This window comes from Orbicella faveolata, unplaced genomic scaffold (genome assembly GCF_042242905.1).
Source record: "Orbicella faveolata isolate gen_17 unplaced genomic scaffold, um_ofav_v1 contig_14, whole genome shotgun sequence".
NCBI lineage: Eukaryota > Metazoa > Cnidaria > Anthozoa > Scleractinia > Merulinidae > Orbicella > Orbicella faveolata.
In genome coordinates, this window is record NW_028301541.1 from 6,400,418 (window position 1) to 6,423,733 (window position 23,316).

Sequence of the window (23,316 nt, forward strand, 5' to 3'; positions counted from 1 at the left end):
CGATAAATAAAAAGAAAATGTGAAGATTTTCAAATAGTTTCGTAGATAAAATAGGAAATTAAAAGTTTGTAAAAACTACCTAAGCTAAGAGAACGGCTAGGACAAGAGTCGGAGAAAAAACTACGAATATTTCATCGAGAGTTGATCGCGCGCTCTCGTGCCGCGCGTTCATGGAAACTAGACACCGTGACCGTGTGCACACAAACTTGGCATGACATCAAAATGGGAATAAATGTGGACGGCTGGGGAATATTTCGTCAATATTAGAGCCAAAAGCAAAGGAATTCTTCGTATATTGGTGAATTAAAGCAATGAGTGGCTACCCGAAGGTAAATCATTATCACTGATTATGAAAATTGTGTTTATTACTCGAAGGTATGTCTCCATGAAGTTCGACATAGCTTGATCTACAGCAATATGAATGAAAGATCCCAGCAAATTTTATTAATGAAGTCTTCCTTCTTTGCAGGTCGCTTCTACAGCCTGACATGGATCTAAAGTGGGTGATATCTGAGGAGGAAAGAACTCGCCACGATGCATTGTTTTACAGCCAAAGACCTCAAGACAGATATCTATCTGGTACGCGGTGAAATATCAAATTCACCAGAAATGTTTTTAATATGGCGGTTAACACTCAGCTATTCAAATATTTTTAATATTTCAGGAGAGCAAGCTCGTTCTTTATTTATACGATCGAAATTGCCTCTACCGGAGCTGAGCAAAATATGGTTTGTATAAATTTATTTTGGTTATTTTACTCTTGTACTATCAAGAAATTAAATCGATTTTTGGTTGCGCGTTCGTGAGGTGTTTTTCAATGCAAGGCAAGGCCATGCCATTGAGCCTGCAAATTTGTGGTCGTAATTTTCTATTTAGTGATTTTGCTAACGACCCTTTTAATCTAATACGACCTTAAACAGTTTCTATTAGAGTTAAAACCGTTTCCCAGTAACAGACATTTATTTATAAATCCGGCGCGACAGATGCCGAGAATTAGTTCTGTTTTTCTAGAATGAACGGGATGACGGTTTGTTTTGAATACAAATATGTATTGTGTTTTTGTTTTGTACAACGGCTTAGATATTATCTGGCAAACACAATAAAACTTGTATTGTATAGGACATTGTAGAAGCCCATTTGACGTCTTGAATCTGCTATGTTGTTATAGAATGCTGTGGATAACGTTTCTAGGTTCTCTTTGCATGGAAGTTGGGATGACCCTTCTCACTACGAAGGTTAACCCCCCTTTTTAGCATGCATGATTTCACATTAAAACAATGAAGCCTGCTAAAGCGTGGGGAAATAATAAACTTTGTTAGTTTCTTTAATGGGGTTTACTTCCTTACAGGAGCAATACAATTTTATGAAAAATTGTAAGCCTGTAGTGGTTGTATTAAAAATGTTGTTTTTAGGAAGTGACCTAACTCACACTCATAACCTCATGACTGAATTCTCATCTCATTAACACATACCATCAGTTTTAATCCTCTCAATTATTAACAATAGGGACTCACAGACAATCAGAGTGTGATTTTGTGTTATATGTTATATTTAAGTCTTGGGGTCCATGGCTAGTGGCTTTCTTTCAAGAGTGAAGGAATTTGACAGCATGAAACCAAATTATTTACGAATTTTTTTTGTGTGTTCTCTCAAATTTGTATCCAGAATTAAACATAGCAAAATTTCTTAGGAAAGCAAGTAACTTTTTCACTCCAATGACAAATGACATGAAAATATACTGCACAATCACTCTCAAATACAATATTGTCCCCTGAACAAAATCTATAATGAAATGGGTTTCTTTAGTTTTATCCAGTGTGTATAGCTTCTTCATGCTGTCAAGAGAGGCAATCAAGTTTTGGGTTCTATGGACAAATCTTTGTTTACAATATTTGTCTTATTAGCATGAGCACTTCGTTCGCTGTCTGATCGAGCCAGAAAAATATCAACTCTAAATACTGGAAGGGCATTAGGGCAAAAAAAAAATTTTTTTAGCCAACTTGCTTCTCATGCAAGCTGTAACTGTAAACTACTAGCTCAAAAGTCATTTTCACAACCCCCCCTCCCCCCACCCCCAAAATTACATCTCTTATAGTGCTTCTGTTATTTGAGTTTTCTCACAAATTTTTCAAAGAAATCTTACTTGCCTGTTAGGCGAGTGAGGGACAGAATGCATTAGCACGACTGGAAAATAGACTGGCCTCAGGCTATTTGGACGTGACTTTCTTTGCACGCTGGGGCATGCATGACACGTTTGACTGTCCTAAGGAATTTTAGCAAAATATATTCAGGATAATGATACTTAAGTAATAATTATTTTATGATATGGGTTTGAGAAACTTACAATTTTTCATTCAGTGTATAGGATCATTAGCTGTGCTTTTGCCTCTCAAGACATTTGCAGTTTTCTTTAAAGGCAGCATCTTCAATATTACACCCAAAGAGCTAAACATTTCACAAATTACCAAGTTTTAGAAGCTCTATACTGCTTGGAGTTCTTTTTCCAATCATGGAGGCTTCTCTCTACAAAGACATAAGCTAATGAGGCAAAATGTAAGCAGTGGCATAGGCAAAGATCTCTTATATTTTCCTAAACATTCTCATCCGCAGAGGCAGTACTCCTTTCGGTCAGCACCAAGAATCGCAGCCTCTGGGCCAGTCCAACACTGAAAGTCCACGATTCATGGACGTAACACCAAATTTGGCAAATCTGATTGGCTGAGAATATGAAATGAATACTCTGCGCATGCTCAGAAAATTGGGTCAGGCCAGAGGTCCCGATTCTTGGTGCTGACCAAAAGAAGCACGGCCTCTGGGGACGAGGATGTTTCCAAAATTGAAATACATGCTCTAAATGTTGAAGCTACAATTAACACCATTGTCATGAACTGTCATGTTAACAGGAAACTTGCCGATGTGACAAGAAACAACAAGTTAGACATTGCCGAATTTGCTGTAGCCATGCATCTTATTCAGAGTCGTCTAAAAGGCACTGATATTCCTCTCAAGCTGCCACAGACTCTGACTCCAACGCATCTACCTCATGTGAACATTCCTGCAGTGACCGACGAGGAGAAAGCAGTGTATGAGAAAGCTTTCATGTGGAAAAATAATGAGAAGACAGGATATATTGATGGTAAGGCTGCGTGAAGTGTCCCTATCTCTTTCTTACTTTCAGGACCTGCATTTAATAGTTGTGGTTCAATTAATAATTACCCTTGGTACAATCTGGTATTTTCCTTTGTTTTATGTTCATTATGATAAAACAATGGAAAATAACAAGGGTAAAATTGAATCACAACATATGCATTTATGTACAGAAAATTATATCATATTGCTTTGGCAACACATAGTGTCTATTAAGTTATTTCTTTTACTGTATTGCAGGAAGTTCATGGACACAAAGTTGTCTTATTTTGACTCAGAAGTTTAAGTCCTTTCTTACATTAACTTTAGGAATTTCAAAATTAAACTACACTTAACAGCTTTCTTTGTTTGGCTTGTTTTAAAAGGTTGATATTTAGAAAGGAAGGGAATCAGGGTCCAAACATTTTCAGCATTGGGAATTGAAAGTTGCCTAGAGAGTTGTTTTTCTTTTATTTATAGTTGTACAAGGTCTGTAGAAAGTCTGAGCAGTTACATGTAAACTTTTCTTTAAACTCTCACTACCTAAGTTGAGTCTAGAATGTCCAGTTCCCTCTCTGAGATGCACCTGCAGGGAATCATGGTAGTTGTATTCATCATCTTGGACTGGATATTTGTTTTGATGAATACAACTACCATGATTCTCTGCAAACACATCTCATAGAGGGAAATATTGGCCATTAACTGGATGTTTAAAGTGATGGCCATAGTAGGGAGGTAAAACGGAACAGGGATCAGCATGAAGCTGGAACTGAAAATCCAAGCAGTTGTGGAGCAGTGACTGATTTAGAGAGACAACAAGCTCTTAGCTGTAAATGTTTTAAAATATTGCACATCCCACCTGGTAATTTGGGCCAACAAAATCATAAACCTTGTGCATTCATCTTCTACTTGTTGCTAGCCTCAGTTTACAAATATTATACACTCTTATCAAGTGAGAGCAAGTGATACCTAAAGGTGTGGAACACAACTAACAAATGGGCGTGTTAAATTTAAAATATAGATCTTTCCTTGTGAAGCAGTGTTAATTAACTTTTAAACAGTCTCAATACTAGGGTTATGTATTATTATTATTCCAGCTGAAACAGCCTGTTCTATTCTTACTTGGTCTGAACTTCCAGAGGATGTTCTGGCAAGAATTTGGTGAGTCGATAAAAAATAACGAGTAAAATGTAGATTACATTTAAGAATTATTAGTAGTCTTCCTTGGCTGTCAACAAGTTTTGAGTCACTTGTTTCCTTGATCATCATGGTCAAAACAAACTTGTTTCTTTGGTAAGTTAAATAGACAAAAGACAAATTCTTACCTGTACACATCAAGGGCTAGCATCAAATTAACTCAGCTTTGAACAATGTTATGTATTACAGACACAGTAATGACAACTCTGGAAGTACTGGTAATGACTTTCTTATTTGTTTTCAGTAACCATACTTCTTTATCTCTCAGAACATTATGTCAAGTGTCTTACTTTAATGGAGGGGGGGGGGGGGCGGGGTGGGGGGGGATAGAAACCATTCATGATTGATAGTTGGTAACAATTTTGTTTTTAGTACCATGACATGTTGAAACAAACAGAACAAAAATGTTAAAGTTGACCTTTGAAAGAAATCTTGACCAAGGGAAAATGGTGACTGCGCATACACCATTTATAGCCTGACAACAAACTGCTTATTTTATAATCATAATGGTACTGCAATATAAACTGTTTATGTTTGATCATTATGGCTTGAATTGCTTTATTTTACAGGAACTTAGCTGATATTGACCGCGATGGAAAACTCTCTCTTGAAGAATTTTTCATAGCACTTCATTTAGCAAGATTTTCTAAGCAAGGTAGATAAAAAATAATGTTGTATAACTTTGAGTACATGACTCATATGCAAAGTAAATTAAGTTTTTTTTTGTCAAAGTTTAGATTTACCTGTAAAAGAATATTTTTTCTTGTTCAGAACTCTTTAAGCTTTATGGTTATTGCAACTTTGAACAAGTGAAATGAAACTCTAAGGTCTTTCAGTCAGAAAGTTTTCATCAAGAAATAGATAACACTTTCTGTGTTTCTATCGAGTTATAAGAAACACAGGTGAAAGTTTGGGAGAACAGGAAATGCTGTGGGAACACCAGCCAATAGCTGAGTGTTTCCACAACTTTATCAAACACCTTGAAGTTCATCAAAAATACCTAATGCCGAACGTTGTATTTTTAACTCTCTTCTTGGTGTTTGGAATGTTGTCAAACACAATCTCTTGTGAATGACATAATTTATTATGTTCAGGGTCATAGAAATCAGTGTTGCATTGCCTTCTACAGGTAACTCACTTGAAGGGAGCTTAAATGCAAGGTCAATTCTTAGCCAGCAGGTAAATCAATTTTCATATCCTTTCTTTTTTGCAAGTACCTTAAAACTGCTTGAAGGTCTAGGTTCCACTTAATATATTTAGATAATTCTGTCACATATAAAATGGACTAGAATCAGTTGAAAATCTCACAAATAGAAAAGGTTGGATTCTTCTTTTCATTTTTTGCACAGTAAAAGGTAGGTAAGGGTAAAGTCTGCTTATGAGCCAAGTGGCCCACCAGGCCGGAGCTTATCCTGGTTTCTGTAGCATGAAGCGACTAGGGGTATTTCTACTCCCCCCTGGATGGGATGTTAGTCCATCGCAGGGTTACCCCCAGCATTAAGTTCGCCACTACTTATTTATACACCAGGGTGGAGAGAGGCACTGTGAGAGTAAAGTGTCTTCCCCAAGAGCACAACACAATGTCCCTGGCCAGGGCTCGAACCTGGACTGCTTGATCCGGAGACGAGCGCACTAAGCATGAGGCCACCGCGTCTCCCACTTTTCTTGCACACTTTAGAAGTATTCAGCTTTTTTTGTGGAATGTTATTCCATAATCTCTAAACATGTTTGTGAGTCCCCAGCCTCTGACACAGATTATTAATAGTAAGTTGTTAGTTCCTCCTTGTACTCCCATACTGCAAACATCAGTAAATCAGTTTTTTACTTCTTTTATCATAATCTTGAAATAAATTAAAGTGATGTTCTGTTTTGTTTAAATAAAGTTTATGTCTATGTATGTCTATCCTGTTGTGGACAGGACACTTCTTTGTTGCGTGTTAACCCTCAGCTCTCTGTTAGATGTCACCTGTTTATACTCCAAAGGGAAGATCAATAAAGATTACAAACTAAGAAAGGCCTTTGCCGCACTTGTTCAAAGGCTATCCAGTGGATAAGTGTTAACAAAACAAACCACGCTATCCACTGGATAGTGATTTATCTGGTGGATAGCATTATCCAAAATTTGAACAACCTCAGCCTTTCCAAAAGCCCAGGACTGGTGGATTTTTCAGTTTGTCGAGTGGATTCTGTCCATCAATCATCTTATGGTAAAGGTAAAAGGTAAAGTCTGCATGCGAGCCAAGTGGCCCATCAGGCCGGAGCTTATCCCGGTTTCTGTAGCATGAGGCGACTAGGAGTATTTCTACTCCCCCCTGGATGGGATGCTAGTCCACCGTAGGGCTATCCCCAGCATTAAGTTCGCCAGTACCCATTTATACACCTGGGTGGAGAGAGGCACTGTGAGAGTAAAGTGTCTTGCCCAAGAACACAACACAATGTTCCCGGCCAGGGCTCGAACCCGGACCGCTCGATCCGGAGACGAGTGCACCAACCATGAGGCCACCGCGCCATCTTATGGGCAAGTGGCATTTCTTAGAAACACTTTTTAGGAAATTCAAATTGACACCATCCTAACTGATACTCACTATCTCTTATTGTTGGTGTATAGCTGACAGAGGAATGTTATGAGAGCAAGAAATTGAGGTTTGTACATATTAATACTAATATTGCTATAATTCATCAGTTGGAATTTTTATTTTGCTCCAGGCAAATTTATACATACCTTCCAAATGCTTCTTTTTGCAGGAAAACAAATCTTGTAATTTTTCCCTTTAGTTATGTTCTTGGTAGTCCTCCCTATTGCCTTCATTTTACATGTTTTAACACAGTTCTCCCTGAGGTTTCATGCAGTGTAAAAAATAAAAGTGAAAATGATTTCTTACAGTTTAAAAGGAAGGTCATTTCAAGGCCAGGAGAAGTTGTGTTTGAAATGTTTGTAATATCACAGAGTGAATTGATAAAATATGGGGAATGTAATAACTATCATTGAAAAGTAAGAGTGCTGTACACAGGTAAAGTGGCCTATACCATTCGAGCATATCTGGGTTTCTGTAGCATGAAGTGACTAGGAGTATTTCTACTCTCCCCTAGATGAAATGCTATTCCATCGCCCCACCGAGCATTGAATTCACCAGTACCCATTTATGCACCTGGGACTGGAGAGAGGCACAGTCAGAGTGCAAGTGTCTTTAGCCCAAGAACACAATGCAATGACCTTATTCAGGGCTCCAACACAGACCGCTTGATCACGAGACCACTGTGCTCAAACCACTAGTTCACTGTGTCACCCTAAGAGTGGTAAGACTGAGTTTTCATTTTTGTGTTGCAGACTCGCAGAGGTTCAAACAGAAAAGCGGAAACGTCTTTCACTTAAGGTAATATTAATATTAAGGAATAACTTTAAAGTTTGTGGATGAAACCCTAGTGTGTGGTGTGTGACCATTCAAATGAAAGCTATTGAGCAGTACTTTCATGTGGTACTGTTTATTATGCTGTACAAGGTCGTTCTAACTTTGAAGTCTGGGGATAAATCCCTAGTGTGTGACCATTCAAATTAAAGCTATTGAGCAGTACTTTCATGTGGCACTGTTTATTTATTATTCTGTACAAGGTGGTTCTAACTTTGAAGTCTGTGTATGAAACCGTGGTGTGTAACCACACAAATGAAAGCTATTGAGCAGTACTCCCATGTGTTTCTGTTTATCTTACTAAACGAAGTGGTTCGAACTTTAAACTGTGTAGACGATTATGTCAATGTATTCACCATATGAAAGCTATATTGAGATTTATAGCATGTGGTGCGGTACGTTGCTCAATGTTTCCCAAGTACATGTAGAATGAAAAAGAAAGTCAAACTTTGATCTTCCATTCGCTTTAGAAGTAGGCTTAAGTTTTGATGGAATATCTTTCAGATCGTCTAATAGCCTGCGTAGCAGTCTTTTCCGCTTCCTTTCAGGCGAGCGGGAGTCGCGCGGCTGCACGGGGACAGAAGTAACAAGAAAATTAGTGGCAGGGGGGAGGACCCCCTCCCCCCCGTTCCTAAGCTTTTGCTCTCGCCCCATGCGTTCGCGCGACTTCTCCTTGACTCTCGCTTTCTCCTTGACTCTCGCTTTCTCCCGCTAAGAGGAAACGGAAAAGACTGCTACGCAGGCTAATCGTCTAAAGGGTTTACATGCTTTTCGTTTCTGTTGTGCTAGGAGAAACTGTGCCATGAAATAGCTGGTGACGTAGAGGAGGAAACCATGGCTCATAAGATCCAAGACGAATTAGATCAGGTTGAAAGACAAGTTTACGTGTTGGAAAAAGAAGAAAATGAATTAAGACGGGTAAGAAAAAAGACTTAACCAATGAAACGTTCTGTTTAGCACCTTCTCTCAATTTAATTTCCATTTCTTGCATACTATGGGGAACGTATCCAGTCAGAAAACGTGTTGAATGTTCTTTAGTATCAACGGCGTTTTCCTACCATTTTCTAAAGTGCCGCATGTCAGCATCCGTCACAATTACTTATTTTTTCCCCCCAGAACTTACTCGCCGCGTTGTTTTACCCACCCCCACTCCCGACGGAGGAGGGGTCCGGGGAAGAAAATATGTAGACAATAGCCCCTACTCGGCACACAAATATCCTCGGATATATTTGTCCGCGGACATTAACTGTTCCGTGAACTGTAAGGAACGGATAATGTCCAAGGACAAATATCCGAGCAAATTTTCGTGTCAAATGGAGGATATTGTGTGTATTATTCTTCAAATATTTTTCGCAACAACACGCGCAGTTTTGAAAATTGGGAAAAAATCACTCCGATATTCCTCGGTTTTAACTGGAGAATATTCGGTCACGTGATGCGTAACTTAGGCCAATCGCGCGCGAGCGAAAATATTTGGTGGATTATAAGCTATGATAATCGTCAGAAACTTTTGAAAAGCACACCTAAAAAGTCCAAAAATCTTTTTTGAGCGGGAGGAAGGATAGGCAAAGCAAGGTTTTAGTTTACCAGTGTACCTGGGTACCATTGTAGACTCGGCAGACTCACTAATTACTGATTTGTCCAACACGAAAATTGTTTCGTGGCGACGTCGATCTTTCTGTTTATGTGCTAAAACGTGTTCTAATCTATAGCAAAGCAGGATTTCCTAAGTGGTGCCAAGAAAAGATTTTTAATCACTAAAATGACTAGAAAGTGCATTGTAATGCTTTGAAAACTCTTTATCCATATGCATATAAATTATTATAATACAAGTAAATAAAGAACTCAACTTGTTATTTCGATTGGAAACACTCTTTGTCATGTTAATATACCATCATTAGCATTGATAACTTACAATAGTTCCATCTTTTACCACTCTGTTATCGCTACAGTGTTCCGACAAGTTAAATCTAATAAATTGGAAGTTTCGTTCGTTTATTAAAGTTGCAAAATTCAAAGTTACTAGAAAAATTAACCCATGAAAAAGAATAATCCATAGAAAACATTTTAGTCGTTTTAGCACAACCGTAGAACAACTGAGTAGTGTGCACCTGTTACTAAGAATGAGGTATAAAACTAGGCCGTTGTTTCGTTTGTTTTGATTTGGTTAATAAACTGTAGTTTTAGTTGCACCTCATTCTTTGCATGCTTTCTTGATAGTGTTTTCTCGAAATTTCCACCTCAGTTCTAAATAGCTCTAAGTGATATTTTCGCCATAACTTCATAGTGTTAGCGACACTTGAGCGCCCAAGCGTGCTTAACAGCCGAATTAGCATGTGTTCCCGAACTTGACTGATTTGCATTTTCTTCCAGACCTTGCAGCAGTTGAAAGACAAGTCGAAGAGAGAAAGTTTCAAGCCGTTTGACCGAAGTTTTCTCATAAAGCGCCAGGCTACAGGTGAAGATATCTTTCGCGGAGCGAGCAAGAAATACAAAGCGCCTCTTACAGATAAAGTAGACGAGGAGATACAGAAACTGTGGAGAGAAAGTGGCGACTTGAGCGGTAATACCTCCCCTTTGTAATTTCTAAATTGGTTTTGCGTGACTGAATAACAGTCGGCTTTAATCCCACTGGCGTTTCAGTCTCACGACTCTGCCTCCGTGGTGTTTGTACGACTTAATTACTCGCCTTGGCCCGGGCAAAATCGTCCTTAAACTGCAAAGAGTTCTGACGGAAAAGTAAACATTGACCGGTAGCCATTTTGACGGGTTTTGTTCCGCAACTATACCAATGCACATGCTCAAAATTTCACTCAATCTTAAAGAACTTCCCTTTCAAGGCCTTTACACCTCCAATCTCTCTCTCAGACATGTTTGACAGATGGAGAAACAAAGACGAGATTTAACGCAAACGCCAAACGTTTAAATGCATATTTTGCTGTTTGTTTTCCTGTAGTTTGAATAATTACGATCACGTCGATTAGAAACTTGACAGAATGCTATTTGCGAGTTGAATTCTTTTCCACTATTCCATATTATTTGGAGAAAACTAAAGAATTGAACTGTCAAATTTTTGTGTCGTCGTAAAATGAAAGGTAATTGCTGCTTGCCTCGTTTCTAGAAAGTACTACTTATGTTTTAATACGGGTTATTGTGACATGTTTTTGTCGCGAGGCTATAATTGTCACAACCAATGCGCCATGGTTAGTCAAGTGCAATAATCTTCGCCTGCATGTATGTAATTCTTCTTGCAATGCAGCACATTATCTGCCAGATCTTGCCATTTGGATCATTGTGAAGTGTTTCTCTCTCAGGACGTGAAGTGCTATTCATAGATTTCTTTCTTTAGCTACCTATAACAGGTGCTATTCTATTTTCACCAGTGAAAATCTCTATTGACACGTTTAATACAGTGATTTTCATTTAGAGGCCATAGTGCAGTAGAGTTTTATTTACGACTCTGTATCGACCGATGGGGAGAGTGTTAAATTGAGTCATAATAACAAATCCAAGAATAATTAAATTGAAAAAATACTCTATTTACAGTAAAGTACAAGTTATTCGACGGACATCGGTCGGCAAACTGTTAACATGTTGTTTCGATAGATTGTACCTTCCACACATACCAACTCATTTAGCTTCTCGAAAACATAGAAAGCAATGCAATGACCGCTTTGTGTTGCATTGAATTTATATTTGCCGAAGCGGAAAATTTGTTCCTTCGACAGTACATTAGTCAATCGCATGCTAAAAGAACCTGACGTACATTACAACTTAGCGCGAAATTTTGGAATGTGAAATCTTGTTGCTAAGCAATGCCGCTGTCTTTGAAAAAAGCAAATCGTGGGCTCATTTCAGTGCAATTCTCTTTCTAACTAGAGGTTTTCAAAAAGTTGTATCTCTGAACATTTTTGATCTGTGTGAAGTTTGAATAACAGATTACTTGTGTTTTCGGGTTACTGGCGTGTTAGTAGTTTTGCTACTGAGGTCGACACTGTGGTCCAAGTTATTTTGAAAAATATAGTATATTAATTTATATCGGTCCTATGCATTTGATCTTTAGCCTCTATAGGCGTTTTTATTCCCAATAGAGTCGTCTCAGGGAACGGGCATTATATTTTTGATGAGGGGTTTGTGTAATTACCAATTGAAAATAATTCCCGCACAAAATAAAACGAGAAAAAAATCTATACTCCTAAAAGACACGTACATTTATGGAGCAAATTACTAAAAAGTTCTTGCACGATCCTGACATTCTAAAATTAACAATTCTTCCTCCACCCTGATAAGAAATTCTTGCTCAGAAAAATTGCCCAACCTTCCCCTTTCACAAATATACTGGTTCTTCCGACATGAATTCTTTTTTCCAGAAATGGCAGTAACGCACATGTTTGTCTTAAACTCGTATATTGCGTGACCGCCTTACTGTAAACAGTGTGCGAGCAACTTTGCGTCCCATTTGTTGTGTCAACAGATTTTGGTGCTTCAATATCAGAGGAGCCTTCAGTACCAGTGTTACACACAGCAAATATCAGGCAAGATCAGTTTGGACGTACAGTCATCGTTTTGAGTGAAGACCACGAGCCTTTTAGCTCCAATTCCTCCGAAACATCTTCTGGTTCAACGTCCCCGGCCGCTAATGGAGTCAGCAACGGTATAGATACGGACAGATTGCATTCTGTTTACTCAAACAACAGCGAAGAATTGAACCAAAGACGAGACGAAACTTCTGAGTCGATAAGAAAGGAAGGCCAATTTCAGGACAGCAACAAAGAAGCGGAGAAGAAATCACTTGACCATGCTGTGCAGGTAAGTTAATACAGAAACGTCTTAAACAAATAAACCAAAGAACGGACGAAACCAATGTATTTCAGTTTTCTACTTGACGAACTACGAATTTTAAACATCCATGGTTTAATTGTTAACTGCCTTTTGCTTTTATTCCGGCAGTGTTCGACTAGAATATCATTCGATCGAGGCGTTTCTCACGTGAATATGCTTGACACACAAGGCAATACCGCCAGAGGGCGACTGAGGTTTTTAGCAACCATCGTTTTCACGTCAAACGGTATAATTATCATGAATTTTCATTATTATTATATTTATTCTTTCGCATCTTTTCGAAAATCGTTGGACGCTGCAACTTTCACCCAGTCTTTGCAAGATGAATTTAATCTAAGCTAACAGACGTTTTTCGTCAATATGCTCAATAAACAAGCTGCAATACTGTTAATGTTTTGCCTGAGGCACACTATTCACCCCGGAGGAATTTGAAAACGGAGGTTTCACTCCGAAAACGCATCAAATGTTTTCCGTCCACACTACGCCGGAAGAATTCAAAGACGCAACAATCACCGGTCATTTTGGATTTGTGTTTGAGGAAAACTCAGTCAGGGAAATCACGTGATTATCGTGACGCCATCGTTTTCGAAAAGCTCCGTTTTCAAAATGTTTTCCGTCCACAAGAAAACGAAATGCCGGTGTTTTGAATTTCCTCCGGTTTGAAGAGTCTTTTCGAAGAGTTCCGTTTTCGTGACGGATTAATGTGGACGATGGGCCTAACCGTGAAAATAAAGCTGTGTTAACGTGAATGTGATATTCTGAATATTGTCTTCGTAAAGACTGAACTGAAAGTCTCAGTATCGGGAAGTAATCACCACATGAGCTAACAAACCAATATGGCGTTGACTCGCTTTTAATTTTACACTCTAGATCATTTCCGATTTTGTATATGAAAACAAGTTTTGCCACAATCAGGTTTATTTTCATGAATAGAATTTACAGGCTAGAATACTCGGTTATTTAAATTTGTGTCCACAAAACGTGATATTGGCATGGCTAATTTTATTTCCAAAAGAGAGTTGTTTCTATATTTCTCTTGAGGATTTGACGTCATGGTTGCGTAATTGTATCTCGAAAAATTTCGCCTTCCTCCTTCGAAATCATTGTTCTTAATTTATATTCGTCTCAGTTATTTCAATCCTTAACCATCCTTGTTCCGTTTTGATTTATTATCACTTCTTTGATGTTTTTTCGCTTTATTAAATTATTATCCTAAGGTTCCCTTCGATATAAAGGTAAAAATGCCTTAATTCGTCATGATTTAGCTCATGTCTAAACTCTATTTAAAACTATTTGTTGCTTGCCTTTAAACTTGTGTAAGCACAAGTTTTTTCCCCTTTCTAATCCCGTGGTAAACTATTATTTTTAGCTTCCCTTCGACATCTTTTGTTCAACGCAAAAGTGTGTTAATCTATCGTGATGCAGCTTTTTCAACTTAATTTTAAACTCTTAGTTACTTGCTTCTAAATTTGTACAAGCACAAAATTTCTCCCCAATCAACCCACGAACGCATAGTTTGCCGGCTCTATAAACATATAGGAGCATGGATTGCTTTCGACTTTCCTCTCCATGTCCTGTGTTTCGTTCGCGGGTCTATTTTGTCCGTTCCTGCAGTCTGGAAGCCTGGAACTTAATAAACCTTTCGCTTCAATACGTACGAACAATAGTACCAGAGCGAGGCTGGGGTGGACATTTTCATACATTTGCTGTATTTTTGTCCACCCTGACCTCGACTCGGCGTCAGTGTTTGTTGGAATGCGATAATTGGAAAGGTCTGTTATTTGGTACTGAAGGGGCAACAGGATAAAGCTAGAAAATAGATAGAAGATTATTCCAGTCTTATGTTATCACCTTTTTCTCTTGTTAGGACAACAATAGCTTTTTGTCCATGAACGGCTCGTCCCCAAGCCATCCGCAGCCCACGATAAACGGTGATTTATCCTCGGGAACGAAACAGCTCATAGACTTGGAATCCAAGAGTATTGGCGACAGTACTAGTGACACAAACACTATGAACGGAAACAGGACTGACGACGAGAAAACGAGTTCTCTTCAGATGCCGGCAAACAATGACGCATATACAACGAACAGGGAAAGAGAAGCCTCTTGGTATAACACGGGAGAAATAACGACGAAACCAAGTTTAGTAGAAGAAACGGTTCTTGTCACCACGGCACCAACTGCTCAGTCTTCCGCGACAAGTAGAATGGATGGCTTGTTTCTAAAACTGGACGAGGACGAGGGATTCCTTGGAAACCAAGCTAGGTATGGTGGTTGTGTCTGTCTGTCTGTCTCTTTGTTTGTCCGTTTCTAAAACTAGAAGAGGACGAGAGATTTCCCATAAACGAAGGTCAGGTACTATGTTGTTTACTTCTGTTTCTGTCCGTCCGTCTGTCTGTCTGTCTGTCTGTCTGTCTGTGCGTCCGTCCGTCCATCTGTCAGTCAGTCCGTTCGTCTGTCTGTCTGTCTGTCTGTCTGTCTGTCTGTCTCCGTCTCTGTGTTTGTTTGTTTACGGTCGGTCGTTCGGTCGTTCCCTCATCTCATATCCAACGCGCGCTCGTGGAATAATTGTGAAGTATACCACTAGGAAGCACCGTATAACCAGTATTTACGGATCTCTGCTGTTTGTTGCAGAACCACAGACGATGCCAAGTTGAGCAACACCGGAGGAATATCGCCGCGCAGTTTGACGCAAGAAGAACTAATCCCTTTTGTTTTGGAGGAGAAGAAGAGAAAGGATGAGGAAAGAGCAAAACAGAGGGAGTTGGATGATGAAATGCGGCGGAAAGCTCGCAAAGAGCTTGATGAACAGGAGGAAGAACATAAACGAATTGCTGAGCAGAGAAGAGTGACGTTCGAGGAAGAACGACGAAAACTCGAGCATCAAGTTTCTCTGGCGCAGGAAAGGCAGGAGGTGAAGAAAGCCCCGTTATCTAAGACAGAAGCTGGCAGAGTCATTGAACAAGAACTGGAAGAGCAGAGAATACGGGAAGAATTGACGCGTATTGAGATCGAGAAAATCAAAGAAAAGGAAAGAGCTGAGATGGAGAAACAGAAATTGAAGCATACGAAAAAGGACGAACATCCGTCCGCGTTTCAAAACAAAGATCTCGTTCAGAAACCAATATTTGACGAGAAAAAAGACTTTCTAGACGGCGGTGATTTTGAAGGGCTTCGGATTTCCTCCAAACGGGGGAGTGTTATCGATTTAAGCGAAAGTGATGGCGGTGTAAGCAATGAGGTAGATAAAAGGCCTGGTGAAAATCGTCTAGTTCAGAAGCCTGTGTTCAGTCAGCCGCAGCCACAGCCGCAACCTCAGTCGCAGACCCAGCCCGTTATTCGCAGAACGAAAGATACCACAAAGGCAGCAGTGAACAGGAAGGCTGAGAATCGGAAAAGCTTCGTTGAGCTGGAGATTGAGAGGCAGAAAGTCAGGGAAGAAGAAGCTAAGAAGGAGGCGGAAGTCGCGCGGCGAATTCAAGCGAAGAAACAAATGGAGAAAAACAAAGGTGTTGAAATAGGAAGCGATGAAGTCAAAGCGAAAGAGCATAGTCCTAGAGAAACGTCTCAGACAAACGGATTGGGTGGGAAAACGGCTTCAGTGAAGAAACAGACTAAACTAGAAACAGTTGTTCCGCAAACGAACGCGGTCATTGTCGAGTCACCTCCTGCGGACGAGGTCGATGCCAAACAGCGAATACAAAACGGGGCAGACAGCAGTGAAGTGCAGTCAAAGAAAGCGGAGGACGAAGAGGCGCGACGGAAAAGACAAGAGGAGAAAGAACTGTTTAGACAGATGCAAGAAGAGGAACGGAAGAGAAGGGAAGCACAGAAAGCAGACCTTGACAAAATAAGGAGAGAGGTCGACCAGAAGGAAGCCGAAGAGTTGATGCGTTTGAAGCTGTTAAAAGAAGAAGAGAGGAAAAAACAGCGAGAACACGAACGAAGGCTAGCAGAGGAACGCCACAAAGACAATGCTGAAAGACAACAGGGCTATGAGCAAGAAGCAGCATCGAGGAAAACAGCCTTTGCTGCACATAAGTTGATTCTCGAGCAGCGAGTTTTGAAAGCGTTAGAGGAGAGTAAACAAGAAAATACACTGCCAAGAAGACGCGCGTCCAGTTTTGAACACCCGACCGAAGGGTTCGATCAAGATGAACCCGCCTCTAAAACAGAAGCTAACGAGGAATACACCAGCGTTGGGGTTAAGCTAAGGAAAGCTAACTTCGAAAAGGCAGGAGCGAGGAAGGATTCCAAGGAAGAGTTACGAAAGAAGCGATATTCACTCAATATTGAGCGAAACTCACAGCCGGGATCTGTCGGCAAGAAAGCGCCGTTTTCCGCTGACGATGTGTTTGGTAAAGGAGCGCAGGCTCAAATCGAAAGAGAAGAAGAGTTATTGCGGCGTGTTGGAGGAAGGGAAGGCAAATTATCCAAAGCAAAAAGCGTAGGAGATTTGTCTTTGAAAAAGGGACAAAATGACGATAGGAGTTCATTCAATGTTCTTCGAAGAGTTTCGTTCAACGGAGACCAAACCGATGCAGTCGACGGTTTGCCGACGTTTTCCGATTCAAGGATACAAAAAGAGCTAGAAGAACAGCGCATGCGTGAAGAGTTCGTGAAGAAGGAGATTACAGAGAGGGAGAAAAAGCATCGCCTTGAAGAAGAGAAAAAGAAAACAGCTGAAGTTCCCGCTACCAAGAAAGAGATGAGTCTGAATGAGATCAAAAGAAATCCACTCCCCAGCAAAATTCAGGTGAGTAAGTTAGAATGCTTCAATGCGATTTTCCAGATGGTCACCTTAAGTCCTTTATGATATGTTTGGAGAAAACAGTATGGCAGGTCGCTTTGCGCGCTCATTTTAGCCCCGCTGAGATTCGCGCCGGAAAAGTTTTGTGATCTATCTGATGGTTGTCACGGCGCGCGAAAATCGTTATTGCGTGACAACCAATCTTTGAGAGACACTTCAAGGATCTATGCGGTGTCACGTCATCAGTATCAACGTGGTTGATAATAGGCACGCGACCCTGTGACTGATCTCTCTTTACTGCGGATAGCTAGGGTCGCGCCCTATGTGTCCGTCTTAGAGAGAGCTCACTGTATACACCAACAATATATAAGCCTTGCTCAGTTGAACAGTTCAAATTTGTTCATGTACATGACTATTGTATTTCATCAGGTTAAGAAGCCTCCATCAAACCGAGACTCTCTGACTCATTCAATGGCTGCACACTGGGAAACCGTGTTACACTCTCAAGAAGGGACTGACGTTAAGTTAGTTCTCAAATCATTAATAATTTATCGAGTTTAAACGTTTAAACAAAGGAAATCATGACCGAGACGGTGTTTGGACATCTGATCTTAATTAGCATAGATTTTTACGGTATCATTTCTTTATTTTCTCCCTAGTCTTAGTTTCGATTGAGAAGATATGATCAAACACTCAAGACAGTGTCTGACCACATTTGCAAACACCTCGAAGTTCGTCCAAAATATTCCGCTACGCGTCATATTTTCAAATCTCTTCTCGGTGTTTGGAAATGTGGTCAAACACGGTCTTGAGTGTAACTTTTCTGTTTAACAAATGGTAAACGCCATAGCGTGCACTATTGAGTTATGGATGTACGCGGGAGGTTGCTAAGCAGGAAAGAAGCGTAAGAGTCGCACGAGGCGATAGCCTCGTGGGACTCTGGCTTCTTGAGTGCTTAGCAAACCTCCCAAGTGCATCCATAACTCAATAGTGCACGCTATGGCGTTTACCATTTGTTTTATAACATAACATTGAGACATTGGAACAACAGAAGTCCTTTTATTGAGCTACATCACAAAAAAATGTTCGTGTAGTCTTACATGACAAGAGAAAACAAGCGCGCGAAAATTCATTCATGACAACCGACTGCACATCAGTAACTCGATAAAGTTTCATCTTCAGACAACTGTTAAGACAGTTTCGCATTTCTAGCAGAAGAACGTCGGCCATTACTTTGGAAAAAATGTGTGTCAAAAGATTTGTTTTGTAAACATTAGCACACACGTCAGTAGCGTACACCCATGGGCAAATAGTAGACTCTAAATTAACCAGTCAGAGCGCGCGCTTTGTTTTAGTGATGTCATAATACGCGTTAACTAATTGTACCGTGGCTTAGTATTTTAGAGGAAGTGTGCTATCTAGCTACGTTTTGCAGTAATCTTTTTCGTTGAAAGAGTTTCCTTGTATCACGTTGTTTAGGGTTGTTACGTTGTTCTGCCTTTTATTTGACTGTGAGCTAAAAGCTGTTTTTATTTTAACAAAATGACTTTTCATTTTGTATGTGTTGTTTTAGGGATAAGTCGGAGACAAAAAAGAGCAGGATCGAGGTAAGAAATTGTCAGCTTTTTGTTGAACAAAAAAAAAAAATTCTGCACAGTCTGCGCGAAAAAAGTGCTCTCCGGTCGTCCAGGACAAATAGATTTTCCTACTTGGCAAGTAATTTTTTCATTCTCACTTGCCCAGTGACCACGGGATCGGCCAAATCGTTTGCCAACTAAATAATTGAAGGAGCAAACTAAGACTTCCCAGGGCAAGTAAAATTAGAGAGTTACTTATCCCAAGGGGAAGCTGGAATTCAAGTTTTTTTGGATCCGTAGTTATGTTTGTCTTAGAAACACAGGGATTCCAGTTATGGAAAAACATGGACTTAAGATTTACAAGTAAGACAGCGAACTCGAGGTCTTTAGGTATTGACTTGTAATTGCCGAGGGACGAAGCCCCAAATCGAGGAGTCTAATTAATCCGTTTGATTAAACTTTGTTTTGGTAGATCGAGAAAGAAGAAGAGAGAAGAAGAGAAGAGGAACTACAAAAAGAAAGGGAAAACGTTTTGTTGGAAATAAAACGGAAAGAAGAAGCGAGCAAATCAGAGAAGCAGGTCGGTTGAAAGAACAGAAACCTTTTTCTGATAGTCTTATTGTAAGACTTATTCGTAAATGTTTGGACTGTTTTTTGATTGGATAATAAGAATTTGCGCCGAGTGATCAAAATCTAATTTTTCCATGCAACGTCATTACATTTTCAAGCATACGGGAGATGAGGATATAGATAATCATCAACTAGGTGATATTGTCTTGATTTACTAACAAATTCTCATAACTAAGATAAAAAGGATAGTGTGACTATCACTGGAGACAATTTGTATTTTGAGCTGGAAACTGCAAAACTATAGCAAAGTTTCTATTCCGAGATAAACAACTTGTAGGTAAGATACTGTTATTACGCACTTTTTTTAGTCTGTTACATAAAAATATCTGATTGCTTTTTCTTCAGCGAAAAATAGAAGAGGAAAATGAAAGAAAGAGGAAAGCTCAAGAGGAGAAGGTTTGTGTCGTTTTGTAAGAACATGTAAACTTGCCAACTGGAGGGCTTGAAGTGCGCTTAATTGAGTCATTTTGCCCGGTGCGCAAAAATTCAGTTTAGAAGTCGATTGCTCTACAAAGTTTATTTTCTCACTGTAATATTCCGATATATTTATTTTCATTGGTGACACTGGAAGGCCAGAAACCCAGTCTGAAATTGAATTAAATCCCTGGAAAGTTACCTTCACCTGATGGTTTTGTAAGTGAAAAGCACGAACTTCCTCTTGGTTTCTCTCCACAAAACGTCCGTACCGTATAGCATGGAATAAAGCTGAAATCAATCCTGTAGTATCCAGGGGGGAGTAGAAATACTCCTAGTTGCTTCATGCTACTGAAACCAGGATAAGCACAGTCCTGATGGGTCACTTGGCTCGTACGCAAACTTAACCTTGTTTTTCAGTACTCGTATTTTTTTTTTACGTACGTAGTCTTTCGTGTTTACTCAGGTTGTGATATTAACGTTTCATTTTACGTTTCAGGAAAAACGTCAACAGCGAACTTTGGCCATGAAATCGTTATTTGAGAAAATGGGAGGAAAAAAGTGATCAGATTGAATAGTTTTTAAAATCGGGTGCAATTCTTGTAGTTAGATATGTTATGAAGTATGTAGAAAATGGTCCGACTAGTCCGTATGCGCGCGATCAAGGTACTGGGAACGAGTGACCTAGCGCCGAGAGAACAAAAATGAGTTTGTGACGTCATGAATACCTGGGTACTAAGTTAGTGCACTGCGATTTTACTGGATATCTTACAATTTATAGAACAGGTCGCATGCGACTACTGAACGTTAAAAAAAATTGCCCCACGAGCTGTTCTGAATACAGGTTTTATCTCTCAGTAACCCCTAGGGCTGACACCGTTTATCCAGCGTACAAACCGGCTCATCCTGTTTCGTGGGAGGTATAGTTTACGGCTAGCAAACTCGCGACAAACTCAACTTTCGATCATCGTTCGCTGTTTAGACGCCTCGGTTAATGTTTTTCTCTTTATACGAGCGATTTTTATATAGTTTCTTTTTTTTCTGAAAACAGTGCGCTTGTACTTTAAATCAAGATCACGCAGCGTATTTATAAAGTGTATTTAATTTGCGTTTTTATTTTTTGTTTATGTCATATTGACCACGAGTAGTCTCGCATCCCAAAGGCTGGTTTCCTTATGATTGCTACCATGGTTACGATCGCCACAGAAAAAGTTGAACGATCGACCCATACGACCACTGATTCCCGAACATCCCTACGATCGTCTATATAGAACGAAAGTGTGTCGTTAAGCAGTCGTCGCTACGATCGTGCAACGATCGCTAGAGAGTGGTTTCCGTATGATCGTAACGATCACAGAACTTTTTAAGGCAGCGATTGTAGCAATCATACTGAAACCAGTCTTGATGGATTTTAGGCCCTGTTTACAAGGAGGTATGGTAACTCTAGTGCTAGCCTGCAGTCCCGGCGTCTTATTGGGGCGAGTTAGCGTTACAACCTTGCGACCGCCATGTTAGACCGCCATGTTAGACGGTGGGGGATCCCCTCCCCTATCCTTCCTCTTTCCTATCGTTCACCCCCTTGGTAGAACTTTCTTTCTCTCTCCAGTCTTCCAGTGCATGAAGAATTCAAGATGGCGGCTGAACTTTTTACGATGTGAGCGCTCGCTCGAAAAAATCTCGCCTGCTCTGCAGGCTACTCTAGTGCTAGGGTTACCCTAGCAAGAAGGTTACCCTAGCACTCCGACATTTCTTGTTATTCTCATGGACGTGTTTACAAGGCAGGTAGGGTTACCCTGGCACTAATATAACCTTGGGCGGTTGCTTGAATTATTTACTAGGTTAACTGAAGCGTGGCTGGCCAGGGTTGTAGGGTAACCCCTAATTGAAAAATTTTGCTTGTAAACGCGGGCTATCTTTGACCTTCTTGCAAGGGTAACCCTAGCACTAGGTGCTAGGGTTACCCTACTTGCTTGTTAACAGGGCCTTAGAAACCGAAAAAGTGTCCGCGAATTTTCGCGTTTTTATCAGTTGTAACACAGACATTTTGTACTCATAAAACAGCTTAAAGAAGTGACTGGGTTTTTTTCTTAACCCACGAAACTAGTTTTCATAGACATTGCTGCAATTCGCGTGTGAACGAATATAAACAATTTGTACGATCTCCCTTAGATTATTCATATAGATAATGAAAATTTTATTAGTATACGAATTATTCACAATTATAAAAGTTTCTTATATCTCATCCTTATATTGCAGCTACAAAATGTTAAATGTAATGGTATCCGGGGGTAAAATGTTTTATTACAATACTTTGACATAAAAAAGAAAAAGTATGTGTAGGGTGGGTAAATTCCTTTTAATTAATCTTTTCCTCAAGGGTGGAATGGGTAATTATTTTTGTATAGTTTTAGACAAACGTGAATTTCTAATGTGAATAGATAGTTTACTTTATAAAGTTTAGCTGTACCCACTGTTTAGGTCGCCATCTAATTGAGGTGATTGGTATTAAACGACAGATATCGAAAACAGTTCTGTATGCCCTACCGTGTCTTTTGTTTGGGTTTACAATACTCTTGGAGCATTTGACTTTTCACTGTACCATCGCTTGATGGGCTTGCTCTAACTTCGTTCCCAGGGACTCTCTTTTTTTTCGCTCCACTCCCTGGGAACGAGGTTGAACTTGGTTGAACTAGCTTGTGGAGTTTTCCTCATTGGAGAGAGGCCCTGGGAACGAGGTTACTGTGAAACGCGATATAGGTCATACTTGCTGGCGATGCTACCCGAGATCTAAAGTCCGCGCACGATTTCCGACGTCTTTGATCGTAACGAGTGCTTATGTAACCAACCGGATTGAATTTTATAATAAAATAGTAAGCTACTAGCCAGTTATGATAATGCAAAATAGTCCATATCGTGACTACATACACGAAGGGTAAACAAGAGAGCGTCAAACTTTGCAAACAAACATGTTGCAGATGGTAATTTCTTGAAACTTGTCCTGGCCAGTTAACGAGATCGACAGGTGGCTGTATTCACATGTAAAATGATCATATGCGTTTCCATACATTAGATCTAATGAAAATACCTATTATATTTTCTTTCAACAATATTATAATACGTTATACGGACAACTCCTCTGTTAGCTTCTGGTTTATTAATTAGACAACGAAGTTTCATTTCGTGATAACTGTGACATTTGAGCTAAACAATTTAACATCAGTCGACCGATGATGTAACACTTGATTTAAAATTTTCTTTGAATACATTAAAATTTTAGTGACGCATTTGTATGTATAGAGGTGCGGTTTTGAAAACAAGAGCTTCCTTAAGTTATCTTTATTTTCTTGAAAAGGGTGACACCAATCAAGTTGCT

General features: G+C 39.8%; 1 protein-coding gene across 1 annotated transcript; it reads left to right on the forward strand.

Moving 5' to 3' along the window:
- Positions 1 to 176: 176 nt before the first annotated feature.
- On the forward strand, positions 177 to 22,471 carry LOC110068426 (uncharacterized). Its single transcript, XM_020775803.2, has 19 exons — positions 177 to 329; positions 470 to 579; positions 665 to 728; positions 2,904 to 3,136; positions 4,224 to 4,287; positions 4,893 to 4,978; positions 5,453 to 5,502; positions 6,932 to 6,966; positions 7,652 to 7,697; positions 8,520 to 8,648; positions 10,104 to 10,293; positions 12,205 to 12,539; positions 14,440 to 14,837; positions 15,207 to 17,328; positions 17,752 to 17,846; positions 18,896 to 18,929; positions 19,372 to 19,479; positions 19,875 to 19,925; positions 20,443 to 22,471. The coding sequence occupies exons 2-19, from the start codon at positions 489 to 491 to the stop codon at positions 20,506 to 20,508; spliced, it is 4,197 nt and encodes a 1,398-aa protein (XP_020631462.2). The 5' UTR covers positions 177 to 329; positions 470 to 488; the 3' UTR covers positions 20,509 to 22,471.
- The last annotated feature ends 845 nt before the right edge of the window (positions 22,472 to 23,316 follow it).